The 21,304-nt window shown below is 32.3% G+C and overlaps 3 protein-coding genes across 3 annotated transcripts; 1 reads left to right on the forward strand and 2 right to left on the reverse strand.

Annotated features, from left to right (window-relative positions):
- Nucleotides 1-4,753: 4,753 nt before the first annotated feature.
- On the forward strand, nt 4,754-7,396 carry LOC101253476 (G-type lectin S-receptor-like serine/threonine-protein kinase At5g35370). Its single transcript, XM_004237063.3, has one exon. It carries the CDS (start codon nt 4,754-4,756, stop codon nt 7,394-7,396), a length of 2,643 nt encoding a protein of 880 aa, XP_004237111.1.
- A 573-nt stretch (nt 7,397-7,969) lies between these two features.
- Nucleotides 7,970-12,816, reverse strand: LOC101253180 (phosphatidylinositol 4-phosphate 5-kinase 1-like). Its single transcript, XM_010320897.4, has 8 exons — nt 11,252-12,816; nt 10,983-11,147; nt 10,647-10,812; nt 10,360-10,470; nt 10,044-10,237; nt 9,845-9,963; nt 9,647-9,719; nt 7,970-8,678 (listed from the first exon to the last, which is right to left on the reverse strand). The coding sequence occupies exons 1-8, from the start codon at nt 12,385-12,387 to the stop codon at nt 8,393-8,395; spliced, it is 2,250 nt and encodes a 749-aa protein (XP_010319199.1). The 5' UTR covers nt 12,388-12,816; the 3' UTR covers nt 7,970-8,392.
- Nucleotides 12,817-15,187: 2,371 nt separating this feature from the next.
- LOC138347847 (probable sodium/metabolite cotransporter BASS3, chloroplastic) lies at nt 15,188-16,438 on the reverse strand. The gene is made up of 2 exons (XM_069296394.1): nt 16,343-16,438; nt 15,188-15,475 (listed from the first exon to the last, which is right to left on the reverse strand). The coding sequence occupies exons 1-2, from the start codon at nt 16,436-16,438 to the stop codon at nt 15,188-15,190; spliced, it is 384 nt and encodes a 127-aa protein (XP_069152495.1).
- Nucleotides 16,439-21,304: the final 4,866 nt, after the last annotated feature.

Here is a 21,304-nt window from a genome sequence, read left to right on the forward strand (position 1 = left end):
TATTTTTAATCAACAACTAATAGTATTATTAGTATTACTATACCTGAGTTCTAAATAAGCCAAGATTGTTTATATATATATATATATATATATATACACTCTCAATATATACCATACCAACAAAAAACATATATTATATAATTTCATAAATAAAGTTTTAAAAAGATATAATATACGTATATCTTATTCCTTTTTTTAAGAATAGAAAAGTTATTTCTATCAAGTTACTTTTGCAATTTCTCTCTTTCTCTCTCTCTCAAATTTCATATACCATCAAATAACAATAGATCTGAACTAAAAATATCAAAAGCATATCTCAATATACTCTACAAATCGAGAGAGAAAATGTATATTTTTCTCTTTCGGGAGATTTTTCCTCAAAATCGTACCATGATGAGAATTCAATCCTTTCATATTTTTTTATTGGGTTTTTCTCGAAAAATGAAAGGTCCTGGACAAATATTTTGAATGTAATTAAACAAAGAAAAAACACTAAAAAAATCGAATTCGCTTTGTAAGTAATACTTCACACCAATAATATGTCACTTATTAAAAAGATGGCAAAAGGAACGTGTAATTATAGTTTTGATTTCAAATTCTGAATATAAAAAGTATGTAACTCTATATAATACAAATTTAAAATAATTAAACTTTAGAATATTAAAAAAAACGATTAAACCAAGGACTTGTAGAACACAAACTTGGATTTACATCAAAACATTTGACCAAAAATACCTTTGTGGTTAACTTATCTTGTCATGTGATTAATTTTTTTTGTTAAATAAATGTGAAAGGAAAATAAAATATTATTTGGGCGTTGACATTTTTAAAGCTTTAAAATGATGCATGTAACTTTCAACCACTTTCATAAATAAATTTATTTTCTAATTTATTACCCAAAAGACAAAAACAAATTGTCTAACGTGAGGTTGTCACTACCCCACTGAAATTATATCGATGTGATTGAAATAAATAAAATTTCTCTTCACGATAAAAAAAAAAATCAATTTCAAATAAGTGTGTATGCAGGAGGAGTTATCATTTATACGTAAATTTGAGTTTTCTCCTTGAAATTATATATAAGTGAAGTTAGAAATTTAAATCTATTAAAATCAGATGACACACTCTAAGTGATTATTAATAGCACTCTATATAAGAATTATTTTAATCTGAATTCATTAAAAATTTTAATAATAAAAATCTAAATATCAAAACGATTTTAACATCGTAAAATTCTAAATACACTGTAGCCCATATGGAAGTAGTGATTTGTATTATTCAAATAAAATTGTAAATCATTGTGTGAATTTAATAAGAATAATACTGCTGTCCAAAGTCATTGATAACAAAAAAGTTGGTAACATATGAAACTAGATTTGGTTATTTTTTTAGTTTTTATACAGTTCATTTACATATTACAACTTGATCATTTAGAAAAAAATAAAAAAAATACTTAATATATTAAAATTAAACTCATATTTGTATTATCCAATTTTATTTTGTTTTAATAAGGCAAGATCATTTATTATTAAACCAATTGGCATCATTGGGGTTCGTATTTAGCAGTATAAAATACGTCATACTTGTTCATAACATTGACATCATCTAACTCAACAATATTTAATTTTATTTTTATTTTTTACTCGGTGTCAAATATCTATCACATTAAGAGGTCGAAATACTGAATTTATGTATTACAAAGCTTATTTCTTATAAAGAGGAAAAATAATTTTAAAAAATATTTTACGTTTTCAACCCTTTTAATATAAATTTTGATTCCTCACTAATCATATTTCAGTTATTCTTTTATTATTTTTAGTAGTAAGGGAAAATGACAACTTACCCCAACTTATGCTCGAAATTTCAGAGATACACTTGTACTTAGAGGCGGATCTAAGATTTGAAGATAATAGGTATCATTTTTTAGGTTAATTTAATAATCAAATATTACTCGTAAGTTTCAACCGTTTATAATTTTTCATTACATATATCATATTATAATAATGTCTATTTATGTTAAAATGTTGTCCATGGCCAAATGGTGTTAAATAGAAAATGCATTAAAAAATTAGCTAATAGAGAATCGGACTTGCGATCCAAAAGCTAAAAATTACATCCTTAGCCACGGGCACCACACACCTAGTTGTGTCTGGGGGTGACAAATTTATTATTCATAAGTTTTTTGTGCATATATATATATAAGTTTCATCTAAGACCACTGGGTATCGTGGCACCCACACCTTGATACATAGATCCGTTATCCTCTCGAACTTATTTCAGAATTAATTTTCAATATCTTTTCGACATACATAACACTATCTTGTAGGCCCAATGCATGTTGACATTTTTTTCCACATTAGTGCCACTTAGGCCGAAAAGAAGTAAAAAATTATTTATAAAATGAGTTCAGATTGATAATAGAATTTTAATATAATATAAGTGTTTCTCTGTAATTTGAGGAATAGATTGAAGATACTTATCCATTTTCTCTAAATAAATTTAAAAGAGGATAATAAGAAGAGTAATAAGTACATGAAAAAAAAGTATTAAAAATATAGCATGTTACATTTTTTGGATGCATACTTAATATAGATTCATAGATCATGGATATTTTTTTTTAAAATTGAATTAAGTATATTTATATACTTATTATGCCGATTTATATTAAGTTTGTTTATAAAAACAGGTACAATAAACTGTACCTGTACTTAATACTTGTAATGATGGTGTAATATATATAATAAATAACAATAATTTATCATATAATTAAATTATTGTAACAGAACTAATAATAATAAATTCAAAATGCATAATAAATAAATAAGTTGTTGTAACTGCTTAGAGGATATCCCCTAAAATCATTATGGTTTTTTTTTTTAATTTTAGAAGGTATGACTATAATTTAATTATTTTAATTCTATCACTAAGATGTAACGACCCGTTTAGTCGTTTTGAGCAACAGACTTCAATTCTGGAAAAACTGGCAGAAGCGACGGACCCCACGACGGACCGTCATGGGCACGACGTACCGTCGCAGGGTCTCGTATAAAAACACTTAGAAAATCTGAAATTGGGTGCTGAAATCGACTCTCTGAACTTTGTGACGGAATGGCAGGACGGACCGTCACAGACCCTTGGAAATACATTTCATCCCATAATAATCAATAGTGTTACTCCAAATTAGTCTAACAATAAATTACATAAGCTTAAGGCGAGTGAAGACTTTTAAAACTCGTAAACTTTAAATATTAGATTTGTTTCTAACTAACAAGGAGAGAAATACAAATTATATTAGAAAAAATACATAAGTATCCCCTAGATTCTAACCGAAATTTCAGAGACACATCTTAAACTAAACTAAGGTTCTATTAACCCCTGAATCTTTATTTTTTTTGGTAATTTTGTGCACATTTTGTCTTACGTGACACACTCCGTGATTCCATGCAATTGAGACGCGTGGAAGATATTTAGATGTCACGTAAGCCAAAAAGATGCACAAAATTACCAAAAAAATGAGTTCATGGGGTAATAAGACTTTAGTTTAGTTAAGATATGTCTCTGAAATTTCGATCATACTTTAGGAGATATTTATCCATTTTTCGGTTATACTATATTATGTAACGAGCTACGAATTGTGAGGCGAGTGATAAATCTTTAAAACTCGTAAACTTTAAATGTTATTACAGATACAAAATTTAAATTAGTCGATAGATAAATTTAAAAAAAGATTATTATAGTTTGAATATAATATGCGCCGCCCTCAACTTGCATATTGTGTACATAAGTCAACAAGCACAAATACTCTGAAAAAAATTTAAAATATTTAATTAAAAGAAGAGTCTCCATCTTCAACAACTATCTGTTTACTAACAATGACATAGTAATTGTGAACAAATCAACACAAAGAAAAAAGAACCATTTTTTTTCAATTTCAATTATGGAAATTATAGTCATACCATTGAAGAAGCACAACCAAAAAGTTGTGTTATGACTTTTTTGAGTTTGTTTTAAATCAAAATTTACGAACTCGAAAAAGATATTATAAGTAGCAGAGTGACCTTACTAGTACAATCCACCTGTATGTTAGGTGGTAGAGTAGCTTGCTATACGCGATCAACTGAAATTCAGCTCGTTGTTGCTCCTAAGAAAACATTTTAATATGTGTAGTCTTGCTGTCACGATCCACCGAGAGATATTCTTGATTTCCGTTGCCAATGGAGATTCAAGTACTTAGTTGCTCCAATGAACAAAAAAACATTTTTGATAGAGTGATCTTGTTGTCAGGATTCACTGAGATATCTTGGTAATCGTGACCAATTGATGTTGCTCCAATTCCATTTCATATAGTAAGCTTTGCTACCAAGGTCAACTGAGATTCAGTTTTTTGTTGCTCCGATACATTTTCTTGCTCTATGAACAAAAAATCATTTTGATAGAGTAATCTTGGTGTCAGGATCCACTGAGATATCTTGGTTATTGTGACCAAATTGAATATTCAACACTTTGTTGTTGCTCCAATTTCATTTCATATAGTAAGCCTTGCTGTCAAGGTCAATTAAGATTCAGCTTTTTGTTGCTCTGATTCGTTTTCTGTTCTCCTTTTTCAAGTAGGTAAAGTAGGTTGACTCGCTACTTTACGTACGGTGTATAAGGAGACGGAAAAGAGTAAGAAAATGCAACTTGGTACGGTATGCAAAAAGATTCTTGATTTCAAGAACTGATTTCTTTTCAAGTTTGCATTGTTGTTAAGAGGATGGGATCATCTTTCTTGTTATTCATTGTTACCCTTTTGTTATCTTGTTTTATTGTACACTCTGGTCCTCTTTCTCTTCAACCATTAACTCCAAATTTCACTGCTTCAAATTTCAAGTTCATTGATACTTCAGGATCATTCTTGTCATCACCAAATGGAACTTTTAAAGCAGCAATTACAAACACAAAACCCCAAGAAAGATCCTATTACTTTGTCATCGTTCACTCGGAATCACATGTAGTTGTTTGGTCAGCAAATCGCGATATGCCTGTATCTGATTCAGGTGAGTTGCGCCTTTCTGTTGATGGCCTTACTCTTTTTGATGATTCAGGTGACACCGTTTGGTCTGCGAAGCGTAGTAGTACTAGTAGTTCTGTTACTTCAATGCAGCTTCTTGAATCAGGAAACTTGGTGTTGGTTGATGCTTTTAATAAGAGTGTGTGGGAAAGTTTTGATTCTCCGACAGATACAATCGTTGTAGGCCAACGATTGCCTGTTGGGAAATCGTTGGTTAGTTCAGTGAAAGAAGATGAACTTGCTAAAGGCGATTATGAACTTGTTGTGGTAGAGAATGATGCAATGTTACAATGGAATGAAAAGACTTATTGGAAGTTAAGTATGGAACCAAAGGCTTTTACTGATGCATATACTCCGGTGGAGTATATGATGATCAGTAGCAACGGGTTGTTCCTTTTAGGGGCGAATGGAACGGACAGAGTGATTCAGGTAAATTTGGATGAGCTGAAAGATCCTGATTTTAGGATTGCGAAATTGGAAGAGAATGGACATTTCAGTGTCAAACGATTAAGTAACGGAAATTGGATGTCTGAATTCGATAGTCCTATTGATAGTTGTCGTGTTGCTTTCACTTGCAAGAAGCTTGGAGTTTGTGATGAGGGGAGATGTTCTTGCCCACCAGGATTTCGTGTTAGTTCTGAGGTGAATGGTAGCTGTGCTCCAGTTGATAGAAATTTGGTAATGCCAGTTTCTTGTAATGCTTCTTTGAATATGAATGTTACTGAATTGGGAAATCGTGTTTCGTACTTGAGGCTAGAGAATGGTTTGGACTATTTTGCTAATGATTTTATCGAACCTGTGAAGCGTGGCGTTAATGTATCTGCTTGTCAAGATCTTTGTTCTAAGAACTGTTCTTGCTTGAGTGTTTTTCATGATCAATCGTCGGGGTCATGTTATATGATTGAAAATTTTCTTGGATCGATTTTGAGGGGCTCGGATTCTGGTAATGGAAGAGGTAGATTGGGATACGTTAAGGTCATTTCTGAACCGTCATTATTTGATCCAAATGACAACTCAAGTGACAAGAGGTCAAGATTACCTGTTGTTGCTTTGGTTTTACTTCCTTCTTCTGGGCTTTTCCTGATCATTGTGATGATGGCTGGGATTATGTGGTTGATGAGAAGAAAAAGATTGATGCAGATTTCAGGGAAAGAGATTAGACGGACGGATTCTTCTTCATCTGCTGATCTTGATAGCATTTCCATACTGGGGTTGCCTGTTAAATTTGATCATGAGGAGATTCGGGTAGCCACGGAGTGTTTTAGAAATCAAATTGGTACTGGTGGATTTGGAACAGTATATAAAGGTACTCTATCTGATGGAGCTGTTGTTGCTGTCAAGAAGATGAATGCTCTCGGGGCTCACGGGAATAGGGAGTTTTGCACTGAGATCGCGATTATTGGGAGAGTTCACCATGTTAATTTGGTCAGTTTGAAAGGGTTTTGTGCACATAGGGGAGAAAGGTTTCTGGTGTATGAATATATGAATCGTGGCTCATTGGATCGGACCCTTTTTGGACACGGACCTGCCTTAGATTGGCATACCAGATATGAAATCGCACTTGGAACAGCACGTGGGCTTGCTTACCTGCATGGTGGTTGTGAGCAGAAGATCATACATTGTGATGTGAAGCCAGAGAACATACTCCTCCATGACAACCTGCAAGTAAAGATATCAGATTTCGGGCTTTCCAAGCTTCTTAATTCTGAGCAGTCTAGTTGGTTTACCACAATGAGAGGAACTCGAGGCTACTTAGCTCCCGAATGGCTGACTAGCTCAGCCATAACGGAGAAATCAGATGTCTACAGCTATGGAATGGTGCTACTAGAGATAGTAAGAGGGAAGAAGAACTCCTCGTTTCAACCACCAAATGACACTACTTCTCAAAGTGAAAGTAGTGAAATGAATAGGCTTTCTCCATCGTCTCTTGCCTCAGCAAATCAGTCAATCTACTTCCCATTATTCGCGTTGGAAATGCATGAACAGAAAAAGTACCTGGAGCTTGTGGATCCTCGCGTTCTGGGGAATGTCAAAAGTGAGGAGGTCGAGAAGCTAGTACGTGTGGCTTTGTGTTGTTTGCATGAAGAGCCAACTCTGAGACCAACAATGGCCAATGTCGTTGGCATGTTAGAAGGCGTGTTTCCTTTGGCTACGCCACAGGTTCAATCACTCAATTTTCTGCGATTTTATGGTCGTAGATTCACTGAAGCATCAATGATCGGTGGGGATCAAGAGGTTAATGTGTTTGAGTTGCATCAACAAAACAGGAACATTAGCAGTACTACTAGTAGCTCTTACAATTCCTTCTCTTATATGTCTTCACAGCAAGTTTCAGGTCCAAGATAGCACTAGTAAATCAAACGTTGCTCAAACACTCCAAAAATGTTGGCACAGTCGTGTCTGGTTCTCCAAAAATGCATAGCTTTGGAAAGATCCGACACACTTTTTGACAGTATTTTTGAAGCGTCCGAACAACACAGATTTAATCTGTTTTTTTAGTTCAATATGTTAGTTATATTACTGTTTGGAAAAGAGTATAAATATAAGTTATAATTTTTTCAATTCTTTTACATATGATACAAATTTAAGAGCAACTCTTTTATCTTTTAGTCACAAAAAAGTTGCTGGTTTTCACAGGGGAGTGATTAGATGGAGTCTAAATCACTCGTAAAGTAAAGTTGTTTGGACTCTTCAAAAACGAAGCATTCAACATGACATATCATAAGTTCACCTTCCGTTATACTTTAGGATCATTCATACCCTTCTAGCGTATAAGGTGAATTCAAAATCACCATGTTCATGTTGGAACTATATTAATGTCAGGCAAATATGTAAAATAAATAGCCATAAACACAAAACAAATGATAGGCAACACACTTCTTCAACTTCCCTTAATCTACAAGCCATTGCTAACACAAATCAAACAAGGAAACTAAGCTTTAAATTTCGTCGTGGAACACAGTAACTACAAATACTAACAAAAAAGATTTCCTTTACTGTACATTTGATCAAAATCTTCATGTTCACTCAACTCAACTAGAGAGTGACCAAAGGATGGGTGAAAGAGAGAAAAAAAAATAAAAAATGATATACATAACTTTACCTAGCTTGATCATCCTTGACATATATAGCAAGGGAGGGAAAGGGGATAAAATAAAATTGGGCATCAACAACTTCATCAGACCATTCATTCACACTTTACCAATGGCCAAGATCTTCACAAAAACCAGTCAACATATAATCAGTAAACAAGGGCGTTAACCGATTCAACTAATTCCAGTCTCATCTTGTATCTCACTTGCCCGTCTCCATATGCTTATCTACATACTCTTCCCATGCTCCTTACCCTTCGTCTACTTTAAAGATTCTACTTATAAAATCCCGAAATCTTTTAGAGTAGAGCTTTGGGTCAACAGCAGATATAGAAGTGGGATCCACCTGAAATGACTTGTATGCATGTTCTAGTCTTTTGCTAATATCATAATCTTGAAGAATGTCAATGATGCCCAGGCAAAGGATAGCATTATTAGCCTCACAGCCACCCTGTTCAGAAGTTGACTCACTTCCACTCCTTGTCACACACATTGCCCTTGCAGGCACATTTGCAGCTGAACTTATAGGAGAGTTCCTGAGACAACACAAGAGCCATGTTGAAATTCTTAACATTCTTGCAATTTCCGAAAGAGGTTTTATTTGCATTGCTGCTTCAAATTTGAAAAATAATGAATTCATAGGACATGATAAAATCCACATGCAAGGTGTTGATCATGGTTTAAAGAGTAACTACACCATGGGATATAGAAATCAAACAACAATTTATTAACTACACAAATGCGCTAATAAAGGTAGAAAGTTTATGCAGAACAGCAGAAGCTACACAAGCAGCAGCTTATATTCAAAGAGTGATCAATAAAGGTTCCAAACTTAGAAGTCTTTGCTATCATAACCAAGACCTTATGATATGTATGTAGAGGATATTTGTATAACTTCTTTTTTCTAAAGAGATGTTATTTGTATAACAGAATTCCAAGTCACCTTGATGCTTGGACAGTTCAAGCATCAAGTAGTTAAAAACTTGACACATTTATTACAAGCATCCACAGTTCAGCGGTTAAGGAAACAAATGTCAATGTTAAAGGTTCTTTAATTATTCAAGGATCTTAAATAGGTGCACAATGATGAACAATGTACTTTTAGTACCAACATTTCACTTGTTGGATTTGGTACTACGACCAAAAGTATGTTTGCATGTGCAAGAAAGAGAAGTAGATGAATGACTACAACAGTGCTTGAACGTATCTGTGTATCAAGCACATAGCGAGAATGGAGGCAAATTAAATAAAATTCCACATTGCTGAGGTAGGTCTCCGTAAGCATATTTCATATTTGTTCCTTAATGCTGGTCAAGCATGAAGAGAAGAATTAGAAACTACAGTTGAACACTTTTTGAAAATGAAGTGCTTTTTGGTATCAGAAGAGGACATGCCTACCCAGTGTTCAGATTTCCATACTAAAGAATTTCTTATATTGATTGGAAAAGATTGAGATAACACCTTTAAAGTTGGGGAACCAAAGAAGAAAGCATACAGGGCATACCTTTTGTCAATGATCAGTCCCTTATCAGGACTTTCTGCATCACATAAGCAATAATCTTGAGCATCAGATTTGCCTAACAGTATACAAGTGAGTATTTTCAGGAGTAGTGTGACCAAGTTGCACAAAAAGTATATTCTGAAGCTGAAAAAAGATGTAACAATTGCAATCTGGATGTCGAAAAGTTTGCAGAATTGTTACCAGAAGGTGAGAAATTCATCTCGCCGTTGTTACTATAATTGCAGATATGAACACCAATCAAAAGACTGTAATCCATGATATTCTCAGCTTCCAGAAACTGACAATCTATATCAATTTGCCTGAGAACCACAAGAATAAAGTCAGATTCTATAAATATAAAGACAACAACAAAAGAAAATTGGACAAAGGTATTTATCACCTTATAAGCTCTTTATACCAAGATTGTCGCAATTGAAAGACAAAGTTGAGATCAAGGTCTTTAAGCGTCGTAGTCTCATCGGCCTCTCCTCCTGGCTTATCAGTTGTACGCCCATACGAGGATCCTTTTAAATCAAAACGCTTATGGATCACGCGTTCAGAGTAGAACAGGTTCCCCATAACAACAAAACGTGTCTGGTTTATACATTGAATAAGAGAATGTAAGAACTCCAAGGAAATGACTGCATGAGGAAACTATACATGATCTTCTTCAGAACTCCAGATATTGTATAGCAATAAAGGGATTTCAAACATACCTTTTGACATCCAACCATTTTAACACAGTGTACACCAAAAAACTTTGTCACCAATGAGCTTCGGTACTGACGAACATGCCGATAATAACTTTGAAGCATTCTAATGAACACCTGAGCAACATGGAAAATCAGTAAAAGCAATCCTATTTTCTCAACCATCAATGTGTTGCTAAAGAGTAAAGCAAGAGTATAAGTGACATATCGATCAGTGTGCCTCATTCAAATAACTACAGCTGTCTCTCTTCGTTCCTATTCTAAAAGATATTGAGCTGCTTGCAGTCACTGACCTTAACTTCGGACTTTTTCAAAGTTTTGATGATAAATCGGTCATCTTGAGTTAGATAGAAGTTGCTGCCACTTTTCCCAGGGGAAGACAGTTCCCTAAGTGCATCACTTCCACAGATAGCCAGCATGTATTCAGCTGGATCGATTCCAAATAACTCCCTAAGATTCCTAACAACATTAACGAAAAGGAGAAAGCAATTAATATAATGCTGTACTTAGCTCAACCACATACCAGCAGTGCCAATATTGAAAACCAATAATGGCTAAATAATAACAACAATTCAATCTCTTCTACTACAAGATAGAAAAGACTGGATCTGGGATCCCACTAAACATACTTGAAAACCACGGGACAGTAGTCCTTCCATTTGAAGTCCACAACCTGATGGGGTGGTGTGGATTTGGAACCCTCAGGTGGAAACCTTGTCCAGAACTTCTCATTAGGATCAAAATCCCCATTCTTTGGTTCTCGGGTAATTGAGGCGTGCTTCTGAGTAGAATACCTGCATATGTGCATATATATGAATACATAACCAACTACGTAAGGTTCTTAAAATGCAAAAAACATGAACTAAATGCTGAAGAGAGCAATAAGAGGCAGCTTTACCTAATACCTAGCTGAAGACTAAGCACCAAATCATAATTCTTATGTCCCTTGGTTATTAGTTGCCCCGGCTTCTTCATTTCCACAACTTCAGAGTGGCAAGGACTCTTTCGAAAATCCCCACTTTCATCTCCTTCGGAACTCTCACTCTCTTCATCATCATCATCATCCTCGTCCTCGTCATCATCATTCCTAGGAACAAACATAGAAGAAGCCTCCCTATTGTCAACAATGTCACAAGTAATATCTCCTGCTTCACCATCAGATTCCCATATGCAAATCCTCGGTAAATTAACATTCCTTTCGCGCACATTCATTGTCACAGAAGATCTCCTTAGAACCTGACCACCATTACCACCATTACCACCACCAGTACTAAATTCTTGTTTGGATGAATTACTATCACCCCATGAACCACTAGTATAACAAGTCCTACCATCAGGCCAACTAAAAACACCATTTCCTTTAGGCATCCCATTATCCCAATCCCCTTCATATCTTTTCCCATTTGCCCAAATCAAAACCCCTTTACCAAACATAACCCCTTTTCTCCATTCTCCAATATACTCATTCCCATTTCCCCAAACATACCTCCCTTCCCCTTCTTGCAAATTCCACTTCCAAGAACCAACATACAAATCCCCATTAGCATATAACTTCTCCCCAAACCCATGTTTCCGATCTGCTGCCCACCAACCCCTATACGTATCCCCATCAGCTCCGATAAACGTACCATACCCATCCATTCTTCCATCCTTAAAATCCCCTTCATAAGTTGCCCCTGAAGGCCACGAAAACTTCCCTTTACCACTCGCCTTCCCTCTTCTCCACTCACCTTCATACATACACCCATCAGACCATAAATACTTCCCATTACCATGAGGCACTTTTCCCAAAAATGTCCCAGTATACAGATCTCCGTTCGGCAGCTGCCGGAGCTCAGCCATATCATCATTCGTCGGCGTAATGCGACGTGACCCAGCTTGTAATCTTGACCGATTAGCTGATGTACACAACGGAGGGATGATTATCACGTCCCCATCTTCTTCCGGACTAGTTTTCTTCGTCATAGTAGTAGCAACAGCAACAACAACAGTAGCAGCAGCAACAACACAAGGTTTTTTCACAGTTTCACGCATTTCCTTCTTCCTTTTTCAGCTCAACTCAACAGTACTCTGCTCGCCGGTGAGTCGGTACCGACGACATTGCCGGTGCCGGAGACTTTTATTAATGATTTTTTTTCTCTCTCTTTCTTACTTTTGCTTTTTTGAAATTTTTTTGGTGGTATTGTTGAGCACTCAGTATGTTTAACAGCTTTTTTAGAATTTTGTTGTCTGAAATATCTTTTGTTTTTATTTTTGTTTTATTTGCCTTTTATCAAGTTTTCTATATGTAATAAATAAAATAAAATATTACTCTAATCATCGTAAAAGTAGAAAAATAGTTTTCGAAAGAATCTCGTTTCAAGAGTCGTAGAAGTTTAAATTTCTTTTTTATATCAAATTTGTATAGTATCATATATTTTCTCAAATTGATTGAGATCGTGTGTTTTTTTAATAGATCTTTATATCTAATTAGCGTCTATCTCTTTTCTATGACTGACATAACAAGTAAATTAATAAAAAAACATTAATAGTAAAATAGTGTGATAATTAAAAGTTAAAACACAATAAACAACATATTATAACAAGAATCAGAGTAACTTTTAGGGATATATGTTTACTGCGTCAAATTTTAATGAAATTCCGGCTTTGTCATTAGTTACAACATTAATCAAAATATGAGATTTTACGAAAAGTTGAAAATAAGATTAGTTATTTTTTCTTAGATAATTAATGAAAAGAATTATATTTTTACGAGTGTAATTAATTCTTTTTAAGAAATACAAACAAAAAAAATTCAACATTGTTTCACAAATAAATTTTTATGGAATCTAAATTTTATTTCTAATTAAATCTCGACTTTATCTTCCTCTAATATGAACGAGGTCATCATACAAATAAAATTAACATGTAAAACAGAAATACAATATATAATCTAAAAGGAGGGAGTAGGGATTATAAGAAACATTAAAATAAATAAAAAGAAAAAACAAATAAATAACTTTTACATATTAAATAATAATACGTAATTATTAATAAATAAATTAATAAAGACGACGACTTCATCAGAATGTATGAGTGGGAGTGGGTGTGTAGAGAAATTAACGACGTGCACCCATTTCTCATGATTTTTTTTCTTATTTAAAAAACATAAATCTTTTATTAATTTATTTTGCTAGATTGTATACTTTTTTTTTATTTTTAGGAAAACAGACAAATTATCGTAAAAAATTGGACGTGTATTAGCAAATTTGAATTATTAATTAATGTCTCATTTTGATTATTTGATATCAATTACCTACTTTTTACTAGCATACACGTAATTAGCTAGCATTTGGTTATAAATTTTCAAATATTCTTGACAAATATTATTTAGATGAAATTTCACCATGTATTTGCTAATAATATTTAAAAGATATATTTTACTTTTTAAAAAAAATATAATTTATACTCGTAAGGATTTTTTAAAAGAAAAAACTAACCATAAGTTTGTGTTACAAGTCAACTGAATCTTTGTTGCGACATATAATAACTAGTGTCCATGACACTACTGCAATGTGGTAGTTTTGAATGAGTGCAACAAACATAATTTCATATATCGTGAAGTAAACAAAGCACATGAGTTTGTCACCCTGAACCGATTGTTCATCATTTTCGTCAACCACCATATCATCATTTTCATAGTCACTGACTATTTCATCAGTACTTAGGTGTTCACGTAAACAAACTATGTAATACAATGCAAACAACTATTATAGAAGGTGTTTTTATAAAAGATAAAAATTGGTGTAAAATTTCAATTTTCAAAAGATACCAAATAATGAGATTTGATCCTTATACTAGAAAAAACTAGTATTGGGAATTTGTGATATTTGTCAAATAATGACAAATTGTATGAAAAAACATTACTTGTCAAATTTTTTCACAAATATTATGTGAAAAATCTATGACCAAACAAGCCCATAATTATGTACTTGTAAGTTGTGTGTATCCGGACTTGAAAATGAGTGGATAAACTATGATTACGTGGTCTTAATCTTCTTGATAAATGATGTAAGAAAATATTAATGTTCCTTGTTCGGTTAATTGATTTTATATTATATATTTACTTTTGGTAGAAAGATTAGAAGAAACGGTGAAGGCAAAATATGAAAAATTTTCTGAGTGATTTTTATTGAAGAAGGAGCAACTATTTATGCTAATACAAAATGACAGAAAATGTAAAATAATCTAAAGAGCTAACAAACTTTGTACACCTATACAAATTCTAAAAGAAACAGTTAAGAAAAGAATCTTATGTTATGTACAAAAAATGATGAAATGTAACGGGCCATGAGTGTGTGAGCTTTCTTGATTGAGAATATTGATCAGAATGTTGAGTCTTGAATATTGGGGCGAATTTGACTTTAGGAGTTCTTGTGACCTGTTCCTCTTTACTCTTCAAATGAGACTTGAATTTAGGGACAGTAACTTGGACATGTAACTTAGACCTAATTTTCATTATCATTACAACACCCCCCTCGAGTTGAAGGGGAGAGAAACAAGACTCAACTTGCCCTGAAATTTATGATGCGATGGACCAGAGAGAGGTTTGGTGAGAAAGATCTACAAGTTGAGATGGAGCGGGTCTTGGCTATGTGTATGTCGGCCTGGCTATTAGAATGAACATAAATAGGGAGAGTTGGAGGAACTTACAAATCATGAAGGAGACAATTGATCCAGGTTAACTCATCCAATACGCGTCACATTGAACGATACTCAGCTTCGACAAATTATAAAGAAACAGAGGTCTGTGGCTTTGATTTCCAAAAAATGGGTGAACCACCAAAAATGATATTTAAAAAACAGAGGTGTTCAACACTAAACCAAGAGCGACGGGGAGAAGAACAACCTGCAAGATTGACTTTGCCATTGCAACTGCATCGGCTGGAACGACTAAACTGATAAGAAGACTAGTTAAAAATGGAGTAATAAGAACTGAAGCAATGGTGCTTGAACTGGTCAAGAGGATACTAAATGCCATATTATTTTTGCTTAAGAAGCTGACATAACTTGATAATTGAGTCCCCGCAACATAAGACCTAAGGACGAAATCAGCGTAGAACTTTGGAGACATCCCAAATGCCTATACTACCAACAAATCAAAAGCTGGCTTCAACACATACTGAGCAATGAATCCAACAGAAAGTCTAATGCCAATTGATAACATGATTCCTCCAAGTGCAAAAGCATACAATTCTTTCAACACACATGTGAAAGTTAAAGGGTGAGAAAGAGCAAAATGAGACTTCAAAGAGCCTTGACGCAAGAGATATCATTCGAATGAGAAGAGACTAAGCTCTAGAGAGAGATCAAAGAAGAAGAAGTAGTGTTGATGAGGTTGCGAAAGGAAAAATAAGTGAATATAAGAAAAAATAAGGCGGAATAAGTTGAATGGAACTGGTTGATGAACCAACTCCATGGATGGATGAATCAGAAAAATCCACAACATCAAGTTGGGATTGAGGGATCAGAAGGTGAACTCAGACCTATTCCCATGTTCAGAATATTAAGATGACGTACTATTATCACAATAAGATTCATCTGCCTGAAGTAACAGAGAAGAGAAAAATATATGAGGGCAAAAGGAAGTGGATTAGACGGAAATCATGAAAATGAATGTCCCTTAACAGAAAGATCTTTCGAGCATCCAAAAATATAATTTGTATCCATTTTGTCAAGGGGATACCCCAAGAAAACACAAGGGACAACTCTAGGTGAAATTTTGGATCAATTTTTGAGAAATGTGACGGTGAGAAGATATTCCTAATGACACATCATATCCATATACACCACAAAACATAATGAAAAATCGAAAACAAACAATGAAAAAACTATAGAAAATTGAGACAAACTCATCTCACTCTCTATTCCTCAAAAACTTCAGATCTTAAGAGCAGATCTGAAGAGAAATTCAAAAATAGCGACAACACTATCCGGCAGAAGCAAGTACCGGTGAAGATATGTCAGCAGCTACTGTAGCTCTGATGAGAAAACAAACAACAACAATTACAGCAAGGATCGATGAAGTTGCCTGCGAGACCACCATTTTTGTTGAGAAGTGAAAGTGAAGAAAGTTATGGGGTGAATGAGATATGATATTGCACATGTTCCATGAATGCAGATTTGGATTGCTGGCAGCAGGGGATTTCCAACTTTCATTGGTGAATCCCAACTTGTTTTGAGCTGAGAGAGTGATCAGCATGGATCTTCTCCATCCTCCATAGTTCTTTCCTTCTAATAGAAGCATGATGAAGAAAATAGGGACTGTTTTGATCCAAAATTTTTGGATAAAACAGTGTGTGAAATCGACTTCGTAGTAGGAATTACTCATTGAAGATAAGAAGAGCCAAGGACCTTCAATGGTGCTCTGATACCATGTAGGAAGATTAGAAGAAATAGTGAAGGCAAAATGTGAAAAATTTTCTGAATGATTTTTATTGAAGAAGGAGCAACTATTTATGCTAATACAAAATAACAGAAAATATAAAATAATCTAAAGAGCTAACAAACTTCTAACAAGCTTTGCACACATATACAAATTCTAAAAGAAGCATCTAAGAAAAGAATCTTATAATATGTACAAAAGATGATGAAATGTAATGGGGCCATGAGTGTGTGGGCTTTCTTGATTGAGAATATTGATATGAATGTTGAGTCTTGAAAACTGGGCCGAATTTGACTTTAGGAGCAGTTTCTGTGACTTGTTCCTCTTTACTCTTTAGATGAGACTTGAATTTAGGGACAATAACTTAGACCTGATTTCATCATCATTTCAACATTTTTATAAGACACATTACTATCAAATAAGGAGAATAAGTTTCCTTATTAAAGGGAACAAAAGTCTGAAATATATTTGAATTTTAATCGAAATTATTGCAACAATATCGAATTTTGAAAAGGACCTTTTACACATGCACTATTTATTAGTGTATCTTAAAGTTATATATGTGTCTACGTGTACATCATAAATATTGCATCATTATAAATAGTAACGTGTCCACGTGGACACATATATACCTTCAAAATCCAATATTAAATAGTGGGGGTAAAAAATCCTCCATAAATTTGGTATTATGACAACAATTTCGACCAAAATTAAAATATTTTTCGGACCATTTTCCCTTATTAAAGCTACATAAAAAAAAATTAAAGAATATATTTTATTTTGTCTAAAATTGAACATAATTAGAGAAGATTGTTTCACCCCTTGTTATTATGTATCTCCACTATTAAATATTGACAATTTCACCATAAATATCTCTATTATATTTGATAAAAACTTGGTCACACTCATAATTAACATTAAATCATATAAATCAATTTTATTAGCTAAAATTAAAGTAAGTAGTACATATTATTTAACCAATGTTAAATTATAATGATGTATATAAAAGACGCATATTCTATATTTTATTGATATGATATATATACTGATATAATTTCTTAATTAAACGAAAAAGTCTTATTAGTTATTATTAGAATTGTAGTGGGGTAATTGAGCTTCATATATACTGAATTATTTGGGTACAAAATTACAATTATACTAGGCAAAATACACATATTTTTAATTATTGTACTAATACAATTATTATTTTAGTTTAAAAGATATACAAGATGAAAAAGGTTGTTTAGGAATTTCAGTGTCATAAAAAAATGAGGGTCTTTTACTTAACCCAATAAAGAATGGATAAGGTGATTTCGATTTTCCTTTATTCTTTGTAGATTGGTTCATTTTTAGAAATTATTTTTCCTTTGCAAAAATGTACTAGTACTAAATAAAATATTTTTTTACTCCTTTAGTTCATTCCTTTGTCTAATTATAGAAAATGTAAAATAATCTATCACTTGATTTTAAAATTATTCTTAGAGAAAAGACATAAAGTGAAACCTAAAGTTATCCCGAATTTTCAAAAAGACACCTAAATTATGCAATTGTCCTATTATCCTCCTAAACAATCTTGAACTGTTATTATTACATCATTTTTTATTTATCTAGTATGGAGAGTGTATGCACTCTCTTAAAGAGCGTGAACAAACTAAAAAAATGAATATAATTTTTATTTTACAAGAACTTTACTATAAAATATATTTTTTTATTTTTTTATTATTTTAACTTTTTGTCCTTGTTATTTTTTCCTTCTTCTTCAAAAATTCATTGTCATCTTCATTAACTTATTACTTTCAATGTCACTTTTTACTACAACTCCATCTCTCTTTTATTTTACTATTAGTTTAACTCTCTTCAATTTTAAAATTATATCTAAATATTTTAATACATTTTAAACAATGTGATAAATCCATTAGATTTCAAGATGATTAGTGGGCATTATTTAGTTTTTTATTCAAATTCTAATTAAACTTTTTCAATTTTTGGAAATTTTTTATGCTTTCAAAATTATCATTTCTAGTTTTGGATTTATACGGAAATGAGATAAATTAAATGATGATACCTTCAAAATTTTGATCTTTTTTAGAAAAATAATTAGTTTTCTTATTAATAACGCAACAAAATCATAAAAAATAGTATAATTTTGACAAGTAAGAAATTTGACAAAATAAGAAGAAGAAACGAGAAAGAAAATGGAGGGGCTCAACTTGATATGGGTGTGAGTTTTGGTGAGGATGAGGGGTGAAGAAGAAGAAATAAAGAAAGAAAATGGAGGAGCTTGAAAGTTGGGGTAGAAGATGAATTAAAAATTGAAATGATGTTGAAATAAAAATAGTAAATCTAAAATAAGTCAAAAAGTAAGAGAAAGAAATAAAAAAAAAACTTAAAATGAAAAAAAAAAATATTTCAAATTGAAATTAACACGTGTCACACAATGATTGATGCGTGATTATACTTGCCATTTAAAATCTGAAATTGATTCAAAAATGATGTAATAATATAAGTTTGAAATAGTTTAGGGGGTAATAGGACACTTGCATAGTTTAGATGTCTTTTTGAAAATTTGGAACAACTTCAGGTGTCATTTTATGTATTTTCTCTTATTTTTACTACTATATTTATTTTTAATGCATTTTTTAAAATATAAATTTATTATATTCACATTAATACGATAAATTTATTATTTTATTAATTATTTTCAAAGTCAAATATAAAGAAGTAAAATAAACAAAAGTGTACTCATTATTTGTTAGATTTTTGAATATGATATTATTTCGACTGAGGTAAAACTTACTCGTATTAGGTGTTTATACTAATTCAATATATGTGCCATGTGTTTAAATTTACAATTCATTTTACTCAATTTTAATTAATTAACATGTATTTTACTTTATTAAATCACATAATAATAAAAATTACACTAATTTAATATAAACATCCGTGCAAATAAATTTTTTCCTTTATATTGTTATGAAAAAAGAATAGATAAATTTGTATCTTTTTACTCAAATGGCTAGGAATAAATGAGTCCCTTTATTTCATGTCGTAATTCTATTAATTATATACAAGAGTAAATTCTTATTTTAATCTACCATACTTAAGTGATTTAATAAAATAAATATATATTTATGAACTAATGTTAAAAAAATGAAGTTCGAGGTACATTGATACATTAAATATTTATTGATTGATATCACATGTTTAGTGTAAATAATTTATTTATCATGAATCAAAATAAAAATATGAATAGATTAACGTCAAGTACACTTTTGAGGTGTATTTTTAAGTATTATTTTTATATCTTTTTAATATCGTGTGTGATTTTTGTAGTATATTTTAAGATTTGATAGGATTTTCTTGATTATTTTGGTTCATTTTTTTTTCCTTTATTGTTTCAAATCTAACAAATTGAATAATCAATTAAGTATAAATATGAAAACCAAAATTAAAGGACCATGTTTGTTGACCTAGAAAATGTGTATAGGAAGTTTTTTCTCTTGGGAGATGTTTGGTGTTTAGCAATGTACTCATGGCGTATACTAATTAGAGCAATTGCTAATATGTCTATGAAGGAGCCAAGACTCGAATAAGAATTGTGAGAGGTGATTTCAAACATTTTTAAATTGTGGTTAAGTTACATCAGAAATATTATCACGTTCACTTTTTCTTAGTGATAAATGTTTTGGCAAGACATTATCCAAGTGAATGTGTTGTAATTTATGTTATTCGTAAATGACATAGTCTTAATTGACAAAATGTGCAATGAAGTTAATGATAGACTATATGCATGAAGACAAGCCTTAAAGTTTAAAGATTTCAAGTTAAGTAGAAATAAAACATAGTACATAATGTGGAACTTTAATGATGTAACACATAAGGAAGACGAGGAAGTGAACATCAATGAATAAGTCATTATTCAATAGAAAAAATCTCAAGTATTTCGAGTCCATGAATAAGGTGACACGAAGATCAATGCCGATGTTGCACACAATATTAGAGTAGTGTGTGTGAATAAAGGCTCGTAGCCGTGGTTATGTGGGATAAAAATGTGTAGCCAAGTTTTTAATAAGTTATACATAGTGATGCTTAGACCAATGTTGTTATATGAGACGTAGTGTTTCCAGTCAAGAACGTCCATGTCATGCTTAGGTGTATGTCTGATCATATTAAAAGAGATATTATTAGTAACAAAGTTATACGGAGAATCTTTGATGGTTAACAAGATGAAGAAAGCGAGGTTAAAATGGTTCGAATATGTAAAAAAAAAGGTGTGTATACGCTATTAAGAAGGTGTGAGATGTTTGCTACAATTGGAGATAAGAGAAGTCGAGTTAATATAAATGAGAACGTAAGGGAAGGAGGGGAGGGAAAGTGATTTGAAAGAAAGACGATTAGACAGAAAATAACACATTTTGAATTTATTGAGGATATGATCCTAGATAAAAAAGTATGAAGGTCAATGATAAATGTAGTAGGACAAGACATGTCCATTTATTATCGCATCAACTTGTGAGAGTGGTAGGA

This window comes from Solanum lycopersicum, chromosome 4, assembly GCF_036512215.1.
Source record: "Solanum lycopersicum chromosome 4, SLM_r2.1".
NCBI lineage: Eukaryota > Viridiplantae > Streptophyta > Magnoliopsida > Solanales > Solanaceae > Solanum > Solanum lycopersicum.